Source organism: Drosophila guanche, unplaced genomic scaffold (assembly GCF_900245975.1).
Source record: "Drosophila guanche unplaced genomic scaffold, DGUA_6, whole genome shotgun sequence".
Taxonomy (NCBI): Eukaryota; Metazoa; Arthropoda; class Insecta; order Diptera; family Drosophilidae; genus Drosophila; species Drosophila guanche.
In genome coordinates this window covers 478,648-499,343 of record NW_022995751.1, presented here as the reverse complement: position 1 = coordinate 499,343, position 20,696 = coordinate 478,648, and the positions used below count along the sequence as shown (strand labels likewise).

Genomic DNA, 20,696 nt, shown 5'->3' with positions numbered 1-20,696 from the left:
CGTTAATTAAAATAAATACTTTCCGGCCTGAGACTGTGGCAAATGTTTTGGTGCCAAAAAAAAAAAAAAAAAAAAAACTGAAATACAAGTCAAAGAAAACAACTGCAGCAAACGAATGTGAAACTGCTGGCCAGCCACATGTGGGCCCATGCGGGGCGGCAGATCTCTGGCTGCGTTTTCTTTTCGATTTTCGCTTTTGGCTGTTTGGATTTTCCTCCCGGCACGTTGCATGACCAAGAAGTCAGTTAGTCAGTCAGTGGTGCTCGTACTCCGCTCCGCTCCACACCGCACAGCAGCGATACGATACCGAGACGATAGCATCGGATGCCGAGGCAAACGATGCCAAAAGCGGCCTACTAAGATACTTTTACTTGGGCCGGCTCGCTGCCAGACACGACCACGGCACGGCACGGCACGGAACGGCAACTGGTTTTGGCCACGGAGGAGGAGGGTGCATTAGAAATTGGCCTCAGATCAATGCTTGGGCTCCCTCCACACACAGATCCAGCTGGAGCCGTGGAAAAACTATGCGAAATTCACTTTCATTATGAATGGACAGCCGCATGGCGCTCGCTGCATACAAATGTGACTGGCCATCGCTGTGGCCACTCTCTTGGTCATCCAACCTGGCCAAATCATGGCGTTTTTTCTTTCACAGCTGCTGCTGGCAAACATAAGCTAATTGGGTGGAAAAGCAGCAGAGTCGGCAAATCCTTCCAAGCGGAATACTGGCAGAAATTGCAGGGACACTCCTCCTTGATTAGTCATGGTTAATGCATCTACCAAGTTAAAACTAACTCCCAGACTCTACCTCTTCAAACTCTGAATGGATTCGTATCTCAAGAACCGCCATCAAAGCTAACTTCTATCCATCTATCCATCCAACTCATTCATATTCATGGAGCACGGCGCCCCGAGGGCCTGTCTCGATTACTTGGCCATGTACTCGTCCATGCTGTTGTGTTGGACACTGGGCACATCAAGTCTAATGGCCAACTATGTTGTTGCTGTTGCTGTTGCTGTTGCGGTGGCTGTTGCACTGCCATTTAGCTCAATTGACGGTGCAGGTCCCAAGACGTCCAAGACGGACACCAAATGGAAGTGTAAGCCAACTAACACACATCTCTCTCTCCTTTACTCTTCCCCCTGCTCTCTGCCTGAGTTTTGCGCATTTTCATTTCGCATTTTCGCTTTCATTTTCTTTTTCTTTGCTAGCGAGAAAAATATTTTTGTAGCTGTTTTTTTTTTATATGCGAGAAAATCGAAAGTTTTTCCCCAGACCATAATGCAAAAAGAAAGTGCAAGTGCAGCAGCAGCAGCAGCAGGGGGGTAACGGAGGCAGTGGCAGAGTGGCAGCAGTGGCTCAAAGAAAGGAAAAGCGAAACAATGCCAATGGGGCGTATGAGCAACTTGTTTTCGGGCCAAAATGTAGGATGAATGCCATTGTTGTGTGGCGGCGACACAGCGACGAGTTTTTCCACTGCTACCATTTTCGTTGTCAAGTGCAAGTGGTTTTTCTTGTGGTCAAATGAGCAGCAAAGCAGTAAATTCAATGGCCAAGAGCGCAGCCAGTGGCAGAGTGGCGGAGTGGCAGCGCGGAATCATGTTGCATGCAGCACAATCAGCAATTTCCTTTTAGCTTCTCCCCAGCTCCAGCTCCAGCTCTATCTCCATCTGAAGCTCCGTCTGTGTAGCTTTCGATTTCGTTTAATTAAAACGCATAAAAGTTGAGTCGCCCGGCGATGTCATTGTCTAGGATTTTGGCCATAGTACCCGCCAGTGCGCCAGTACTCCTCCCCAGACTCCTCTTTTACTCTTCATTTTTGTCTTTAAGCGAAGACAAGACAACAATCTCTTGGCTCTCGTCATTGGCAGTGACAGACAGAAAGCCAGATACAGTGGGTCTGCCACTGACTGGTACTCATATTCGTTTTCGTCTTCGTCTTCGGCTTCTCTGTATCTTATCATTGACATTGGCTTGGCTCGCAAAAAGTTGCCCACATCAGCAGCAGCAGTAGAAGCAAAAAACTTATTCATCATCATAATTCTTAATCATGCTAAATGCTTGCACTTTGCTCTTTTTGCTTAAGATCTTTCTTGATTTATTTTTTACGTCATCTCAATAACACGTTAAGAACTTGTGTGCATTTGGCCATAAGTCGCGGTCAAGGTTCTGGGAGCTGGGGAGCTGGGGAGGGGCTCTGAAAAAGTTGACACTTGTAATTGGCCGCGTTACATGCAAAAAGAACAAGCAAATCACTCATACGCAATGTTGTCGGTGCCCCCAAATGATGAGGCAGTCAACAAATCTACTTGTTGTCTGTCTGTCTCTCACTCTTCTTTTGGGATTTGCTTCTTCTGATGGTCAAGTGCATTGGAGCCAAACTCTTTTTGCTGCTCTTGCTGGCTGGAAATGGGGAAACAATTGAAGCTGGCTGCCCGTAGCGAAGGCTTTGGCCCAGAGCTTCTGGAAACTGCTGCACAAACAGATATTGTATGTTTTTGGCTGTTTTGCTTTCATTTTGCGGCCCAAAAGGTGAATGTCATGTGAACATGTGTTGCTCTCTTTTGCGCTCTCCGCATCCGCAGAGCTCTGGAAACTTCCTGAAGTTTTTGTCAGAGAATTGGAGAAGATTTTGGAGTATTTGCTTTGGCTTCTTTTCGGGAGTTGTAGAAAGAAACTTTGTGCTGGAATCTTTTTTGAGTTTTGGAGAGATCTGTTGGTGTTGTGGAATGGGATCTGACCATTGAAAAACGCACAAATTATAAGTTCTAGCTTCATTTTCTGCATTCAATCTTAAGTATTTGTTGTTTTATGAGAATTTCTATGAGATACCATGCCAGTTTCCTCTTTCCAATTGCCATATAAAGTGAGCAATCTCCAGCTATGATTCTTAATTGTTTCTGCCACTATTTTAATTGATTTTCGTCCTTTATGTTCTGCTCTGAATCATCGGTTAGAACGACTGTAACACCCCCACGAGTCTCCTAACTAACATTGTAAATCGCATAAAGTTTCCCATTAATTTGAGCGTAAAATCAACCTTAAAGATCTGTGCGCCATAAGGTCACGAATTTGCAGTTGATATCCGATATTTATCAGGCTGCCGAAGCTGCTGGTGCTGGTGCTGATGCTGCTGCTTCTGCGGTATCTTCCTAATCTCGTCAAGCATCAAAGTCGCAATCATCAATTCCGAGACATTATAAATGTTGCTCGTTTAACCCATCAAAGTCTATTCCCCTGCCTGCAGCCACCATCCCTCTTACCACCAGTCGTCCACCCAGTGCTAGGCGAGAGACAAAGAAACTATACGACGCGCACTTTTTTTCGGCAAAAGATTACGAGCGTGGAACAAAGAGATTCCCTAACACTCCCTCGCTTGGTCCCTCCCCACCACCCTCGCACTTCCTTTTGCTGGCGGACTACTCCCCCACCCCATCATCGAAGCCGTAACAATTACAAAGTCTGCGCTCCCTCTTCCCCCCACTTCAACTTGTACTTTGGTGTGGCGTGAAAGAGAACACAAAAAAAATGGCACAAAACAGCAAAAGGGAAGAATGTGTAGCTGCTGAGGAACGAGGCTGCAGGTACCGTAACATGCAACCGTTATATGCAAGCAAATTAACTTGTTGGTTATATTTTAATTGAGGGATTCTTTTGTATAGAAGAAATCTATTTGCACTCCATGGAATACGAAATACCTCCCTTACAATCTGTATGGCCTAAAACACCCTCTCTATCAGTGGGTATCAGAAAGTTTTGTCGCCATGTCGCCGCTGCCGTTGCCATCGTAATCGAGTGAGAGTGCACAAAGAGAAGTGAAGGGAAGTGGAAATTGCGATTGTGATTCTGCTTTTGATTCTGCTTCTGTCTCCGGCTCCATCTTCAGCCTCTGACACAGCTCCAGCCTCGGCTTCAGCTCCGGCTCCCTCTCCATCTGCAGTCTACAGTCTCCAGGTTTTGTCAATCAGTCAGTCGGTCGGTTAGTCAATGCGACAAATTTACTGCTACGACTGGGAGTGGAATTGGGATTTTGGGACTCGGTATTGGCACTGCGACAGCGACTGGGACGACTGTGGTTTGAGTGCATGGCGCGTGTATTAGATGATATGAGGTCATTCACTGCTGTTTATACCGAAATTTTTTGTGTCTCGCCGCCGCTGCTGCTGCTCCTCTGCTCTGCTGTTGGATGACGCTGCGTTCAATATACGATTTTGTTGTTACTGTTATGGTTCTGTCACAGAAGTGGAAGTGGCAGTGGCAGAGGGAGCTGTAAGCAATACCCGCCGAAACCCCAAACTGTTGCCCTGCTTCTACATTTCCGACATCCTCCTTGCCCATCGTCCGTTTGTCTGGCTCTGTGTGCGAGAGGGAGAAGTGGGTAGAATGGGTGGCGCTCTTTTGTTGTAGACTTAGCTTATGCATGTACAGTGGGGCCAGGTACAGTAGTCTGTGGTGGATGAGCACTAGGCAAAGATGCAGGGAAAAGTATGGATAATAAATGTTTGAAATAGATAAATCACAGGCGAATCTTGCATTCTTAATCCTTTAATCTGATATCTTGTAAAGTGAGAGTATCTCGATAATCTGTCTTCAACTCTTATCCACTTGCAAAAGGAAGCTTAAGGTAAAAAACATCCAATAATAATATCATGGTTATAGATTACAATATAATAATATGAATTGCAACCACTGTGCAGCTTTGTCGTTAGCTGTTCAATGACTTCTGTTGAAACATGAATCGACTACACAGTCGTCGTCTCCTTCTCCTACTTAAGTCTAAAGCCCGCAGGAGTCAAGGAGCTGTGCAGAAGCTTCCAGCAAGCACACACACAGCCACACAGAGGGAGACCGAAACGGAGACGAGAACCACCTAATGCTTCCTCTTCAACACATTCTTTACGACTGTCTGTCTGTCTGCGGCCCCCTTTTGGGCGTGGACCCCTTCCACGCTGTCTCCTTCTCTTGCTCGTTCTCCTTCTCTGTGGCTGTTAGTCTTCCTCACTTTCGGTTCGCCTTCTCTGTCTGTCTTCTTCTGCTACTCCTTCTTTGGGTTGGGCAGAGGAGCCGTCGGCGGCAACCAAACCCTAAGCATGTCCCCGAGAGGTCCATTCTGTGCATCCCTCCGTCCGCCTCTTGCTGCTTACCATTCTCCCGCTCCCCCTCCCGCAGTGCTTCTGTTTCCACGCTTTGACAGTTGTCGGTACATTGGACTCATTTCGCACACAGACATGCAAACACACACACACACACACACACGCCGGCACACACAAAGAGCTATGGCAAAAGTATGTCTGTGTCGTCGTCGCCTCATTTAGGTTCTTCAACAAACCCCCCAGCCAGCCTAGCCAACCCACAAGCCGCCCACACACCCCCCTGGCGCTGTTTCTAAAAACAAAACTCTTCCTTCTGCCACACAGCGCTGCTGCTGCCACCGCTTCTTCTACTTTTCGTCGTCGTCGTCGTCGTCGTCGTTGCCGTCTACTTGCGCTCTGCTTCCTTTATTTGCAACATACATTATATGCCGTGAGAGAGCAGCAGCAGCCGTGAAGAGAGCCAAAGCTGAGTGCTTCCCTCCTGCTCGCACACTTGCAATCGCAATCGGCAAAGTAAATGGAAAGGCCGTCCAATCCCTACCCTCCGCCCCTCGCGCTCCCGTCATCCAGAAACAGCACTAAACAAACGGAAAGTGAAAATTTGCTCCACTGCCATCGTCACACACACACAGAGAGAGATATAAAGAGAGCGCACGAATGCTCTCTCATTCTCCCCACACACACACAGTCGTACATACACTTGCATTGAGTCATAATCGTGCCGATTGCAGCAGCATCATCAGTGGCAGCGACGTCAGCGCCAACTTCTCTTGCCAAACTTGCTCCTGCTCTCTGTCCCCACCCCGCCCGTCTCGTCCTGCTCTGGCCACCGACCAGATGATCATGTTTAGCCCTTTTGAAGTTGCTGTCTGACCCATTTGGAGAGCCTCTCTCTCTGCCCATGGAAGAGGGTGGTGGGCACTGGGTCTGGGTCGCAGCTTGTGATTGTTGTGGATTGTTTTTGGGGCCTATGGATCGTATTGCTTAGTGGAAGATGATCTTTGCAAAGCGAATTCATTAATTGCTGGTTTATGAGGGGAAAACTTCTTTATGGTTTACTCTTCCGCTGGTAACCAAAAATGGAAGCCCACGAGAATTGCATGTCAATGTGCATGTGGCACACTAAATACCCCCCAAACATGCACACGCACACAAATGAGCAAACAAGTAGCTGCAACAGCACCACCAGAGGAAGCATAGAAGGTGGAGGAGGAGCAGCAGTAGAAGTAGAAGGAAGAGGAGGAACAGCAACGGCAGCAACAACGAGCGCCAAACATTTTTGCTCTCTCGCTGTTACGTTTGTTTGCCATTTTACACTCTCGCAATGTTTTCGCAATACTTGGCGCAGCCAGCAGAGCGGAGCTGAGTAGCGCAGCGCAGTCATCACAGGCAGCAGAGATAGCAACAGCAAACGACAGCCAGCTCCAACAACATTCAGTCGGCGCGAGTCGAGCGAGCGAGCCCCATTCAGAGCCCCACATCGCCGATTGCTTGCTCATTTCTGTCTGCCTTTTACACCTGCATGTGCGTGTGCGTGTGCGTGTGCCCGTGCCGTGCCTGTGCGTGTTCGGTTGGCGTCGTGTTCGTGCTAGTCTTGGGGTTCGGCTCCCCCCCACAGTATTTGGGTATTGGTGAGTGAGTGGGGCGCGCGCGCGCTTTTGCGAGACACAACGCTGCCTGCGCTGACGTTGACGCTGACGCTGACGGCGGCGCTGACGTTGACGTTAACGTTTGTTGTTTGCGACCAACAAACAGTGGCAGCGGTTTTTGTGCTGACTTTAGATTTTAGTTTCGCTGATACCGTAAGAGATAAACGACGTGCCGCGCGGCAGCTCCCCCACAAAAAGCAAGCGGCGAGAAGCTACGAACAGCACACCAGAAAGCGAGCAACAAGCAAAAAGAGAGACAGAGGCATGCCCCAAAGCGTGCTGTGCTGAGTGCTTGTGCAACATAGATTAATGTTTAGTAGGGAATAAACTATCTGCTACTACCCACAACAAATAATGACTCCCCATGTCGCTGCCACACCGGCAACCCAAGAGTTGCCCCAAAATTAGTCAAACTTGCGACGCATGATAGAAAATTCAAGAAAAAAACGTCCAGAATCTGTGAAAAGTTCAAAAACAACAGCAACACAATGCAAATGCAAATCTGAGCCGAATATGTTATAGATTTTTAAATGCAATTGAAAATTGAAAATACCTCAAATAAAGCTGCAACAAAAATAAGAATTACAAACAGCAAAAACAACAAACAAAAACAAAACCCCACAAACAACGAACCGAAAGTGCAAAAGGAACAAGTTTTAGTGCAATTTTAAAAGAATTAGTTTAAACAATTAAAAAAGAAAAAGAAAAAAAGAGGGAAAGGGAAACAAACTGTGGAGTGAACCACTAGGAAAAGCCATGTCTAAAGTGTAACCCGCTGCGTATACGCAACCATTTATCGAAGACATCACGCATACGACGCGTTGTGCAAAATGATTATGGTGCAACATTTGGTGGCTGCCACGGCGCACAATTTCGCCAGCCAGGCGGCAGCCCTAGCCAATGTCTCCAGCTCCAGTTCCAGCTCCTCGCTGTCCTCCTCTTCATCACTGTCCTCATCATTATCCTCCTCTTTGTCATCGTCTTCGTCGTTGTCCTCCTCCTCATCCTCTTCGTCGTCCAGTTCGTCACTGTCCTCGGCCACGCCCACGCCTGTGGCATCACCAGCGGCAGCAGCTGTGCCAGCACCAGTGGAGGCGCCGCCAGCAGCGGGGGAGAGCCCAGAGGCAGAGGAGCCCATGGAGGAGGCTGCCAGCTGCCAGGAGGAACCCAAATCAGAGAAAGAGGAGCATGAGGAGAAGCTGGTAAAGCTGGAGAAGCAGGAACGGGAACGGGAACGGGAACGGGAACCAGAAACAGGTGCCATAGATGATACCGAGTCAGGGTCGGCGCGGCAAAGTCCAAGTCCAAGTCCAGCTGCGTCTGCGTCTGCGTCCACCGCCAAAGCCCAGGAGCCAGCGCCGCCACAAGCAGAGATCAGCGATCCAGCTGTCGCCGCGGATGAGGCAGAGGAGGATGAGGAGCCCGAATCCCTCGCCCCGGAGTGCCGCGAGTTCAAAGTGCTGTACAACCATCTGAGGCAGCAGCAGCACCACCAATCCTCCCCGGACAAGACTCGCAGCACCCTGGACGATGTCTCGAAGATTCTGTGGGAGCGCAAGCAGCAGCTACAGCGGACTTCCGTCATCACCAGCAATGTCCAGGCTGCCGCCAGTCAGCTCCTGCCCACGGCCCAGCACAGGGATCCCGCGGGAAGCCAGCAACAGCCCATGAGCGACATCGAGGACGAGGAGACCCTCGAGGATGTGGACGATGCCGAGGCCGATGCGGATGTTGAGGCAGATGCAGACGATGAGGAACTCCTCGAGCAGTACCAGGATGGCTACGACTCGCCCCTGGATCTGTCCCTGAGCAGTGCCACCAGCGCCGCGGCCAATGCAGCATCGGCCGTCTCTGCGGCCAGTCGCCGTCGTGGACGCACCTACTCCGGCACGGAGTCGGATGACTCGGCGCAGTGTGAGCGTGCGAGGATGCGCCTCAAGCCGGAGCGCAAGGCGGAACGTTCGGCGGCCTACAAGAAGAGCTTGATGAAGCGATACTGTAAGTGTGATGGGATTACTGCTGAAATGTACCGAAAGGAATTACATTTTGGGTTGCTGCGTGGGAAATTCCATGAATTTTTGGGCAGTTTTAGGTTTGGGAAAATTTCTAGGTTCTGGGGAAAACCCACACGGTGATTATTCGCCATTTCCCTTTCGAAATTCTTAATTTAAATGAATTTGTTTTGTTTCCTTTTTGTTTGGCTTACTTCACACCCCACTTCCGTGGCACCCTCACACCCCACGAAAGTCTCAGTCTAACTAAAAAGAATTGTGAAATGAAATGTCAATTTGGTAACAACAAAATATGTTTATAGCCTAAGAAAAGAAAAAACAATGCACGGAAAAAGCAGTGAGAGGAAGAGGCGATGAAGGGGAGGACAGCAGACAAACAAAAACGATATATAGGGAAAAAAGCGAAAATAAACATTATTTAAAATAGCGCAATTTCCGCCGGCGTCGCTGCGGCGTCGCTGCGGCGTCGCTGCCTAAGCACAAGAAGCAAGAGCAGAATTTGACGCTGAATCTGAATCTGAATCCTAACCAGCAGCGGCAGTAGCGCCCAGCGTCGTCTACGTCAACGGCTTCGTAACAGTTTCCTAACCCACCTCAACAATTTTATTGATTGCTTGAGGCGGCCAGCAGAGCCAAAAGCAGCGAGCAAGAGAGTCAGGCAGAGAGGCAGTGGCAGTGGCAGTGGCAGCGCCAGAGAGCAAACCAGAGCCAGCTGGTCGTCTATCTAGCTTGAGTGAGTGTCAAAAAAAACTATGCATGATGGAGCTCACTCTCTCTTGGCTGCATTTGGTTATAGTTTTGTAAATTCTCTCTCTCTCTCTCTCTCAGTTTGTTTGTCTATGTGTTTGTGTGTGGAATAGTTTTACGCTCCCTCTCCCGCTGCTGCTGCTGCTGCTGCTGCTCTAAAACTGCCAAAGCTCTGCCAACTGAACTGCTAAATGACTTGATGGGGTCTGAGGGGGGGTCTGACTGCCTGCCACTTGCTACATACTCCAAAGCGGCTCCCCCAACCACTTCTTGTGTGTGTGTGTGTGCGTGTGTGTGCCATGGGACATGGCCTGGCTCGTAACCCTACAACCAACAACTTGTTTCCTCTATTTGACTTTTACACGGGGCGTCGTCGTCAGCAGTCAGCAGAGTTACTGCTGCTTCGGCCGTTTCCTCCCTCTCCTATTGCTCTTGGCCTGGCCCAGAGATTGCCTCGGTTTTGGCTTTTTGCAACGCAGCTTTTACTTTGATTTGGCCGGAGCCCCACGGCTCCGGCGATACACACACACACACACACACACACACCAGCCAGTGGCAAATGTTTCTGCCAATTGCAGTTCTTGACCAAAAGACGCTCTGGCGGAAATGTGCTCCTCTCGCTCACAGCTCCCCAAAGTGCAAGATGTTGAACGATTTATGGGGGAGATTGCAGCTGGGGGGAGAACACTTTTAAATGGTATCCAGAAGCGAAAAGTGCCAGAAGCAATTAATGTGGGGAGTAGCTCCCTTCACTCCCTAAAATGTACAGAACCAGCAGCTACTTTATCTCTAAAATTCCAACTGTCTGTGTGGCTGTATCCTTCATAGTTTCAGCTGTTGACGATGTGAACCCTGACCTCAACTGAACCCCATAAACCACATCACTTATGCAAACGCTTAGCAATTTCCCAATCATTTGGAACACTATATTCCCACCTGTATTTAAGTCTCAGTGCTACGCCCCTCTTCCATTTTTTGGCATCTTTCCGCTCCACAAGCTGGAAGCTGCTGCTGAAATTGGAGTCTCTGTCTCTGTCTCTGCCTCTGCCTCTGTCTTTTATTTGAGTTTTGTTTCTATTTCATTTAGTTTTCTCACACAAATTCCTAGATGATATACATTTTCCGCTTACAACATTTTCATCTTTTATTTATTTACTTTAACCTTTTTCTTTAGCCCCTTGTGTCGTGTGTGTGCGTTCCTCATGACTTCATTTTGTGGGGCTTTTGTTTTGGTTTCTTTTCTTAGTCTTACCTTCAACCTTTTGCGGGCCTTTCAACAGAAGCGGCAACAACAACAGCCAGCAGCAGCAGCAGCAGCAGCACTGCCACCCATCCACCCACACAGTGGCAGAGAGGCAGAAAAAGAGGCAGGAGACAGAGCGAAGCGGTGGCAACTTTCAATTGCGACATGCGGCAACGGAGAGCAGGCAGAGCCGAGAGTCTGGTTAAGCTCTCTCTCTCTCTCTCTATCTCTCTCTCTATCTCTGTGTGTCTCGCTGTCTGTCTTCCTCTTTGCTGTAAAGTATCTTTACATGACAAACCAGCTTAGCACTGTCTCTGTGTGTGTTCGTATCTTTATCTGTGTTTCTGTGTGTGTGCTCACGATGTGGGAAATAGTGAGAAAGAGCGCAAGTTGTTCGGGCAGGCCAGACCAGAGCCACCAGACCTCCCCTCGAATCCGCTCTCTGTGGCTTTTTCCTAAGGCCTAACGCAAAACATTTTGAGGTAGGTTGGGAATAGATTGGCAACAACCTGAGCAGACAAACGCACACACACACACACACACACACATACAGCTACAGATACACACATCGAGTGTGCGCGGAAAAACTTAAATTTCTCGTTTCGTGGCAAGAAATTAGCAAATGATTTTCCCATTTTTTTTTTCACTCAATTTTTTGTCTTAACCCAAATACGCTTTTGCCTTAGAATTATGTAAGCTGCTGCTGCTGCGCCTGCCTGCCTGCCTGCCTGCCTGCCTGCCCCATATAGCATATTGTGGCATATGCCCCAAAGCGTATATCTTTCAGATTTTGTAATCGATTTGGGCTCTCTTTCTCCCCCTCTTTCTCTCTGTCGTTCTCCTGGAACTGTCTCTGGAGTTGCGGATAGAGTCGCAGTCCCCTTATCGCCTTATCGGTTTGACTTATTGATTGGCTTCGATAATGAGACAGTCGGGGGCACCCCTTCTGAATGCCATTTCTAGATAGATAGCTTATGTCAGACACCCACCTCCCCACTTCTGGCTAACGTAACAACGTTACAAAATCGGATTAACGCAATTCGAGATACTAAATTGAGCAAAATGTAGACAGAGGGCGGGCAGAGGGAGGGGTTGCAGCTCGTGTGCCAATGTTGCACATGTCTCTTGTGTGGCGGCCATATGGTCAGTGCAGTTCTCGGATCGGGTCAAGGCCCCAACGGCTTTAACTTGTTGCAAGATGCCAGAACAACGGATTTGATTTCTTCTGCTTCCAAAATGGATACTAAAACTTTCCAGTGGTTAATTAATGACTGGCTATTGATCAATTATGTTTGGAATTTCCGTGTAGCAAAAGCGATTCTCATGCAATTAACACCTGTAGGGCCACAAAATGTTGGCGCGTGACAAAAGTCGAATTTTATCAACCACTAGAAAGTGTTAATTTTGGACAAACAAAAACTATGGGAAGTGGCCGAACACCTAACGATTATGAGGTAAAAATAAACTGAAATAAATGTACTGGGAACAAAGGGAAGCAAAACAAAACCAAAACAAAAAGCGCTGACTCATAATTAGATTTAAATACAAAATGTTTATAGGAAATATCGACTAGACGAAACGCTTACATTCAATAACTGGTTAGGCGGGTTGTAAAGGTTCCCATAAACACGATTCTTTACATGTAAATCAATTAAAAGAAATGTATTGAATGAATGTATGAATGTAAGTCCCCGCGAATCTGTTCTAAATTTAGGAGCTCTCTGCCCAAATTTAAAGATAGTTGCGGACATATGGACATTTACAAATTCAATTAAAACATGGCACACATTTTTCTATCAAATTTATTTAAAAACATGCAAGAATTGTGCATTTGGAAAGCCATAAAAATGTTGGTTACAAAATCAAATCAAATCAAATCAAAAATCGCAAAAATAAAAACAAATTACAAATTCAAAAATTCAACAACAAATTGGCGCTGGAGGCAAATGCGTCAATCTATATGCAACACATTCATACATACATACACATACTATATGTATATGCACCTTGTATACCCTGCAATAAAACACATTTAATATAAATAAAAGTACTTAATGACAAATAAAAAAGATTTCAGCTAAAATGAAGCAACAAAAACACAAAACAAATGAATATATTTCAGAAGAAATTACATTATATTTGTCGAGATTGAGAGATTTTCGAGTATAGAACAACAAAAAGCAGTCGTAAAAAAACAAACGGAAAAAAAAAGGCAAACCAAAAGCAAATTTCTTAATGCGGAAATATTGGGGGAAGAATTTTGTCGCTGTGTGTGTGTGTGTGTCCAAATATTTAAGGCTGAAAAAGGCTAAAAAAAGGCAAAGAAATTGCTTGATATGCATGCCCGTCCGTTCGCATCTGTGTGTGGACGTGTCTGTGCGTGTGGTGTGCAAACAATGAGAATCATGTTCGCCTGTGTGTGCTCTGCCTTTGCGCCTCTGCCTACGTGTGTGAGTGTTTGTGCTTGTACGCTTTTTGGAAATTCAGTCTCAAGTTCAAGGTCTCGCGGATAACGCACACACACAGACGCGACAGAAGAGCAGGAAAAAAGTGAGCAACAAGAGCAGAAAACAGCTTTATTCTTTTCGCCCATACACTCACACAGAGGCAGTGGCAGCGACGTCGGCATAAAAGCCAAAATAAGCAGCAGAACAGGAATTTAGAGAGAGGAGAGATGGAGCCAGAGAGCGAGGCAGTCACGACAGCTGGAACAGGAGCGAGCAGTAGCGGAGGGGAGGCATAGTTCTGCGAAAGTGCGAAAGGGAAAGCAATCGGGACTGGACGGCACGAGGAAGGCGAGTGGGAATGAAAGAAAGACAGGGAATGATGGGGAACATAGAAACAGTGTGGGAGCGAGACAGCGCCAGGGAATGAGAACTGCGGAATGGGAATCGTGGATGGTAGGCTGAGCGGGGCAGGCGAAAGGGGGAAAGACATATTTTGGGGAAGAGGAGACATTCACCAGCAAAATATAAAAACGAACAACAGCAAAAGCAACTAAACAATTGCCAAACAAACACATAAATTATAATATTTAAATATAGAACTTTTGCGTTGTTGTCGCTTTTCTTCACTCCTGTTGCTGTCTCCCTTTTTCGCTGCTTCTGTTGTGGATTTTGTTTTTTCTCCTCTTTTGTGCAGGCTGCAGTCGAAAAAATTAACTTGAATTTTTGCAGGCACACTCTGACACTGCAAGTGCAATAAATTGTATTATTATGCTTATTGGCAATAAATAAATAAATGTGTGTATCCCATGTACCGCATCCCGCACTCCACAATGGCCATCTAAAACCATTTCGATTCCGGTTTGGCGCAATATTGCGCACAAGTGAAACTATCGACACAAGAACCATTTTCTGTTTTTCTGTTGCTCATATCCTGTTCGAGTAGTACCCCAGGGTATACTCTGCTTGAAACAGGTGGAGGAAGCCCAATCAAGGCCCCACAATCCATTAAAAAAAGATTTAGTGCCGAAGAAAAAGGAACATTTATTGGAATCTCTAAAGAGTTACCATTAAATCTGCCATCTATCTGCATCATATTGTAGGGTATCTTGCAGTTCTTTCGAGGCAATGCCTCGAATGCCTTTCTATTTATTTGTTTTGGGTAATTGTGGGGGAACCCGCACTACTCACTCGAACAACCATCCAACCATTAAGGAGTACACAAATAATAGTTTTCTGATGAATAGAGCTTGTATATTTAGCATATTTATTTATTTATGTGCTTTTGTTGGGTGGGGAATGGTGGCAGGTAATGATGGATTATTCCCAGGGAATCACCAATTAAATTAACGTTCAAAGAGAACGGGGTTAGATTGACTAAATATTTTAACCTCTCTCCGATAGATATATTTATTATTTAATCCAATCGAATATTTCTTTTATTACATTTTTCCCATGTCATTCGATATGCCAGCCTCCAAACTCAGCCCCAACCCCAATCCCAAAAGCCGTAGTGTCTCGGATACCAAAAGCTGCAATTTCATTCGCTCACTTTCCACCGATTAATGTCTGTTAAAAATGTTCAAGCTTTTTTATACAAGAAAAAAAGCAGTGCTCAATAAGTGAATTCCCCTTTGAGGGGGCAACCCACCCACACACAAAAATTCACTTTTTTCTTGCTTACCAAACCGCCCACAAATCACACAAGAAATGTCGGTCCGAGGCACATCAAAAATAGGCCAATAACCAAAATGCCATAAACAATTACAAGCTCAAGTTGTTGTTGCTGTTGGTGTTGGTGTTGGTGTAATTGTTGTTAAGCAGACAGCGGAGCAGCTTCTACTGCTTTCGGAAATGAATGCTACGAAAATTGTAAACAAACTTCGAACGGCAACAATAAAACAAAACTCCTCCGATGACGCCGCCTTATCCACCAGTGAAACATAAAACCCAAGCAAGCTCGAAAAATAAAAAGTGTTAAGAAAAAGTGCACGAGAGTCAATCGAAGATGAAATGCCCTTTAATTTCGAGGATATTTGAAAAGAAATTATCTTCTTAGGGAAATCAAAGGGAAAACCAAATGTAAATGTTTAATGCTGATCATTAATACCTATTATAGTGCTCTGTGTGACAGAATCGTAGCACCCTCGGGCAAAGGGTATTTGTTTATTGTAAACCCACTTGCAGGCGGCACTCGCATATCAGCTTTATATGGCAACAAACTAATCATACCTACAACAACAACCACAAAACAACAACAGACTGACGATGGCTCGTACCTACATTGACCTACTCTTGCTGCCACGGCAAATGCTATGCTGTGCTGTCTGTCCGTCTGTCTGTCCGTTTGTCCGGAATTGTGATGTAACTGTCCCAAAATGCCGCGCACATATCAACGAGCAGCAGTTCAAGTCCAAATTTCTGGCGGTACTAGGGACACCGTCGCAGTCGCCGTTGCTGTCGCTGGAAGTGATTCAAAATTCAACGAAAAGAAATAGCAAAAGGCAAAGCAACAAAAACATGCACATGACTTTACCGTTAATTTCTTTGACATGTCTATGCGTGCCTCTGTGTGTGTGTGTGTTGGTTTGCCAATTTCGCTTTGTTTTCTCGTAATATATTTAATTTTGTGTTGTTTTTTATATGTATTTTTTATATATTTTTATCTAGTGTGTTTTGTTGGCTTTTTGGTGGGGTTTCTTGTATTGTTGCTGTTGTTGCTGTCTTTATTAGACCGCATTTTTAGAGGTCAGCGCACATTTGGCGCAGCATTGCAATGGGTTGTAGGTTTTTTCCTTCTTTTTTTTGCTGTGTGTTTTCTGTTTGTTTATGCACCATTAAAGTTGAACGTTCGTCTGTGGGCTCTATGATTGCCCCTGGGTCCCACTGTACTAGTACAGTGAAAGCTCTTGCCAGGCAAACAGCAAAAAGAGAATGGACTGGGTGGTGGTCTGCTTTAATGAGCCCCTAAATTGCTTAGCTTGTGGAGGGAAGGCGCACCCCAGGCGCACATAGGGGTACAATTCCTTGGGTTTCCCCTGAAAATCTGTTCTCATCGCACACCGCTGCGTATGTGCAATATGAGTACTTCGGCATTACTCATAAGCGTAGTATGTCGACAGGAAGTAATCGCACACGTTTCGTACGTGAATGCCTGCCACAAACCAATTGTAATGGAATCATATATCATTGTGTATATTCTTTTACAATTAAATTTCCTTTAAATTCGCGTAAATCAGGACCTGAAACAGAACTTGCACGTGCATTTATTTAAGTGTGGCATTTCGTAAGCATTTCCCTGTTCAAATGTAATCATTGAGAGCATTTTTGGCTCAATCTTACGCACTTACCGTGTGCGGACACCTGCACTCAATTGCGCATACGCAACGTATGCCACAGACAAAAACACGTGAGACCTGGCACCACCCGTTGCGGATCCAAACGACAAACTAAAATATAACAATCAAGAAACACTACAGACAGAGAACATTATGACTATGGGTTACCCCCTACATGTGGAAACAAGAAGATAATTATCAAATGGAGTTAGATTGGACAAGAATAGAATGGAATGTGCATAGTAATATGTGCTCAATATACCCCTTGTTCACCGAGATTACAGGGTACAAGGCATACGTAAAATATGGCGGCAAGTGACGGGCATTTCCGACAGCCTCTCGACTTCGACAAGCGATTAAAACTTGAGTAAATAGAGAGAGCAGGAAAACAGAAAGGAAATGCTCAACTCGCCGGGACAAACAGAATGTAAAAACTCGGCAAAAATTATATGTACTCGTATTTATAATTTCCGTTAAAAAGCGTCGAGAGAACTGTAGATTTTGGGTCTGCAACAGAAGGGGGTGGTGTGTGTGTGGTTGTGTTTGTGTTTGTGTGTGGGCTGGGCTGGGAATTGCAGGCAGGCGCACAGCTGTTTTGTTGCCGCGCGATTTCCGCGGGGTGCACCTTCTATGCCTCTCCTTCCCTACGCTTTTTTTTGTGGGTAAATACGCTTTTGTGCCATATTTTATTTTACTTATTAATATTTCTGTGCTGCGGCTTTTGAGTTTATTTTGTTTTTTTGTTCATGTTTTTACATGCTTCTCATTCACCCACAACGGAATGAACGGAATAAGCGGAGCGCTACGGCGCGGTGCGGGCGGGCAGGCATCAAAACGAGACGATGTCGGTCGTCAGTATTTAAAAAGCTGTAAAAGGCACACAAACACAGACACACTCAAAGAGAGAGAGAGAGAGAGAGAGAGAGAGACGTACAACATGCAATAATGCAGCAAGCAAAGCATAAATTGTAAACTCGTCGTCGCTTCCCTCCCTTCTTCTCCCTCTTCTGCTCCTCCTCCTCCACCACCACTAACAGCAACAGCAGAGCCGACAAGCCTTGACCTGATTTCTCTTCCTCTCTTGCTGCCAATTGTGTGCCTCTGTGTGTGTGTGTGCGAGTGAGTGTATGCGCGAGTGTGTGCTGCTTGCAAGCTTCATTGCGCTGCCAGCTTTGACGCTCGCTCGCTGCGGCCCGCCTGCACTTTGCATTTGCCAGAGCGAGACAGCAGTGATGGAATGGGCCGCGCTCTGCCGTTGCCGTTGCCGTTGCCGTCGCTGTCGCAGTGTGTGAACAGCTTGACATTCAATGCAATTTTTTCGCTTTTTTTTGTTGCTGCGGCTGCTGCTTCTGCTGCTGCTGCATGAAATAAGTGAAAATGCACTTTTACTTTTTAGCAACAACAATTACAATAAGACAGAGGGAGAGAGAGATGGAGAGAGAGAGACAGTGGCAGTGCCCGTGCGAGTGCGAGTGAGCTAGAGAAATTGCATTGCAAAGGAAAGTGAGAAGACAATTTTTTCTTGCTTTTCTTTTGCCTCTGCCTCTGTCTCTGCCTCTGTCTCTGCCTCTGTCCCTGCGGTCTTCCTCTTAATTTTCTGCAGCTTTTAACGGTTGTTGCTGCGAGTTCATGGCTCCACAAATTGGGGCATTTCAATTGTTGTTTGCCGTTTGTCATTTGTTGCTATTTGTTGGTGCTGTTGCTATTCCACTCTACTTCATTTTATTTCATTTTCCATTCCACTCTTTGTTGCTTTTTCATCTTTCATTTTACCAGCCCCCTCCTCCTGCCAGCAATATTTCATCCAACATGACATTTCTATGAAATTATGATGCGAATTTTTGCGTATTATTAGCCCCTTGAAAACAGACATTTTGACAGCAGTGAAGAGAGGGCTGGGTGGTGATGTTGGGCAGGGAGAGTGCAGTGTGAAGATTTATGCGAGCGCGGGTGAGGTTAGGCAGTCCATTGATTGAGCGGCAACGGTGAATGCTGCACTCCAGGGCTAAAAGAGTGATTAAGAAATCTAGTTAAGAGGTGCTAATGACATTCAAGTTCAAGAGATTTGTAAATGGAAACACTCTAAAGGGTAGTTCTGGAACAATCTGATACGATTTTAAATGCAGAGCTATCAGACTGCTGGAAGAATCGAATTAAAGTATTTTAAAGCAACTCTCCCTACATCATCTACTAGATAACATTTAAGAAATAGAAACCAATCGAAACCCTTTTTCAAGAACATTTTATTCCCTTTTCTCTTGCAGATACCGAAATTCCTATTGTCAAACAATCGACGAGTCCAGCACCACAACAGCAACAACAGCAGCAGCAGCAACAACACCAGCAACAGCAGCAACAGATCCTGCAGCAGCAGCAGCAACACCAGCAGCAGCAGCAGCAGCACAACGGAAGCTCCTTTGCTGGAGCCACCACTCTGCTGCACATTAAGACGGAGCAGAACCCGTTGCTCACGCCGCTCCAGCAGCAGCAGCATAGCTTACATGGTGGTGCAACGGGCGGTGGCACCAATGGTGGTGGCAATAACGGGAACAACAACAACAACAACAACAACAACAACAGTGCACACCAGCAGCAGCAACAACCACTGGCCATACCGCACCGGCCCCTGCTGCACAATCTGCTCAGCGGCGGCGCCATCCACAATCCACATCACAGGAACTACACGACGGCCACAACAGGTGAGTGGAAGAGGCAGCAAGGTGAACCACTCACTGCACACGCCCTCGAATCGACTCGATCCGAGCCTCATACACATACCTCTATATCGATTGCTAATTGCCTTTTTCTTCTACTTCTTCTTTGTCATCGTCCTCGTCCTCGTCCTCGTCTGTGCCGAATTATGCAGGTTCATTTCCGCCCAGTCCCGCGGATAGCGGCGTGTCCGATGTGGACAGCTCTAGTTCCGGCGGCCAGCCCTGCGCCGACGAGCTGAAGGCGCGCCTGGGCATGCCCACTGCCACGTCAGCATCGGCAGCGGCCGCAGCAGCAGCAGCCGCAGCGGCAGCGGCACACCTCCACACGGGCACCTTTCTGCATCCGAATTTATACCAGAACAATGCGGCGAATTCGCTGAGGAACATATGGAATCGCAGTGTTGGGGGTGAGTAGTACTACAATGTGGCACACCGTGGTCAGGTTGCAGGGACAAAGGTTCACACAGTTCATGATGATAGAAGGACATTTGCAGTTAATGGAAACTGTGCACGAAATATAGCCCAAATTGGGGAACTATGGAATGACTACCTCGACAGACGTACTATCTATCCATGGTTCATGATAGATGATTGAGAGATATCTGTGACTTGTAGATTAGATCCTCGCCGCTCAATTAAACATCGAAGCCTCTCTCTGTGAATCTCTGTGGCATGGCACGGATAATTCCCTGCTAATCCACCTTCCTACCGTCATGGAATGGGTGCCAACGCTAAGCTCTTTTATTTTGTTCGAAAAATGTCAAGCAGGGGGCGAGAGCAAACAACTTACTTACACACAGGCAAACATGTACGCAGAGAGCAATCAATTGCAATGAGAATGTGTTGCACTCGCTGCTTTTATGCTCTCTCTCTCTCTCTCTCTCTTTGCTTGTGTGTGTTTGTGTGCTTTGCTGTATACAAATCTGTGGTCATCGACACATTGCCTTTGCGCAAATTGTGAAGGTCACAACGACAACGACAACGGCAACGGCAACGACAGCCAAAGCAACAGCAGAGACAGAGGCAGCAGAGGCAGCAGAGGCACCACCAGCAGCAGGCAGCAGGCAGCAGACAGCGAAAATGTGGCAATAATGGGGGGCTCTCTTTGGCTCTCAGAGAGCGCCGCAAATGCACCGTCTCCACTCTCTTGGCGGCAGAAACGAAACGAAACGAAACGAACGAAGACACACACGAAAGCGTGCGTTGCTCTCTGACGTACGTGTCGGTGTGTGTGTTGGGGAGAGCAGCAACGATACAGAGAGAGGGAGAGAGAGAGAGAGAGAGCGTCGTGCTGCTGTTGCTCACTTTTGTTTTTATTCAACACCCAGTGCGACCCCCCTGCGACCGATCCCGACAACTGATGGGGGGAATTGGGCAACGTTAACGTCGCATGCGAGAGCGAGAGGCACTGCGGCAACAACGCCGGATGTAACAAAAAAAACACTAAACTTA

The 20,696-nt window shown here is 46.7% G+C and overlaps 1 protein-coding gene across 3 annotated transcripts in view; it reads left to right on the top strand.

Annotated features, from left to right (window-relative positions):
* The window catches only part of LOC117586943 (ecdysone-induced protein 74EF), a 37,306-nt gene that overhangs the window by 14,499 nt on the left and 2,111 nt on the right, over positions 1-20,696 (top strand). The window contains exons 1-3 of one of the 3 annotated variants that reach the window (XM_034277309.1): positions 7,375-8,744; positions 18,795-19,229; positions 19,397-19,651. In XM_034277309.1, coding sequence (XP_034133200.1) covers positions 7,577-8,744; positions 18,795-19,229; positions 19,397-19,651 — 1,858 coding nt within the window. In that variant the 5' untranslated portion in view covers positions 7,375-7,576. Of the gene's footprint in view, positions 1-7,348; positions 8,745-18,794; positions 19,230-19,396; positions 19,652-20,696 lie in introns of those variants that run through there. The other 2 variants (XM_034277310.1, XM_034277311.1) reach the window with 2 other exon arrangements.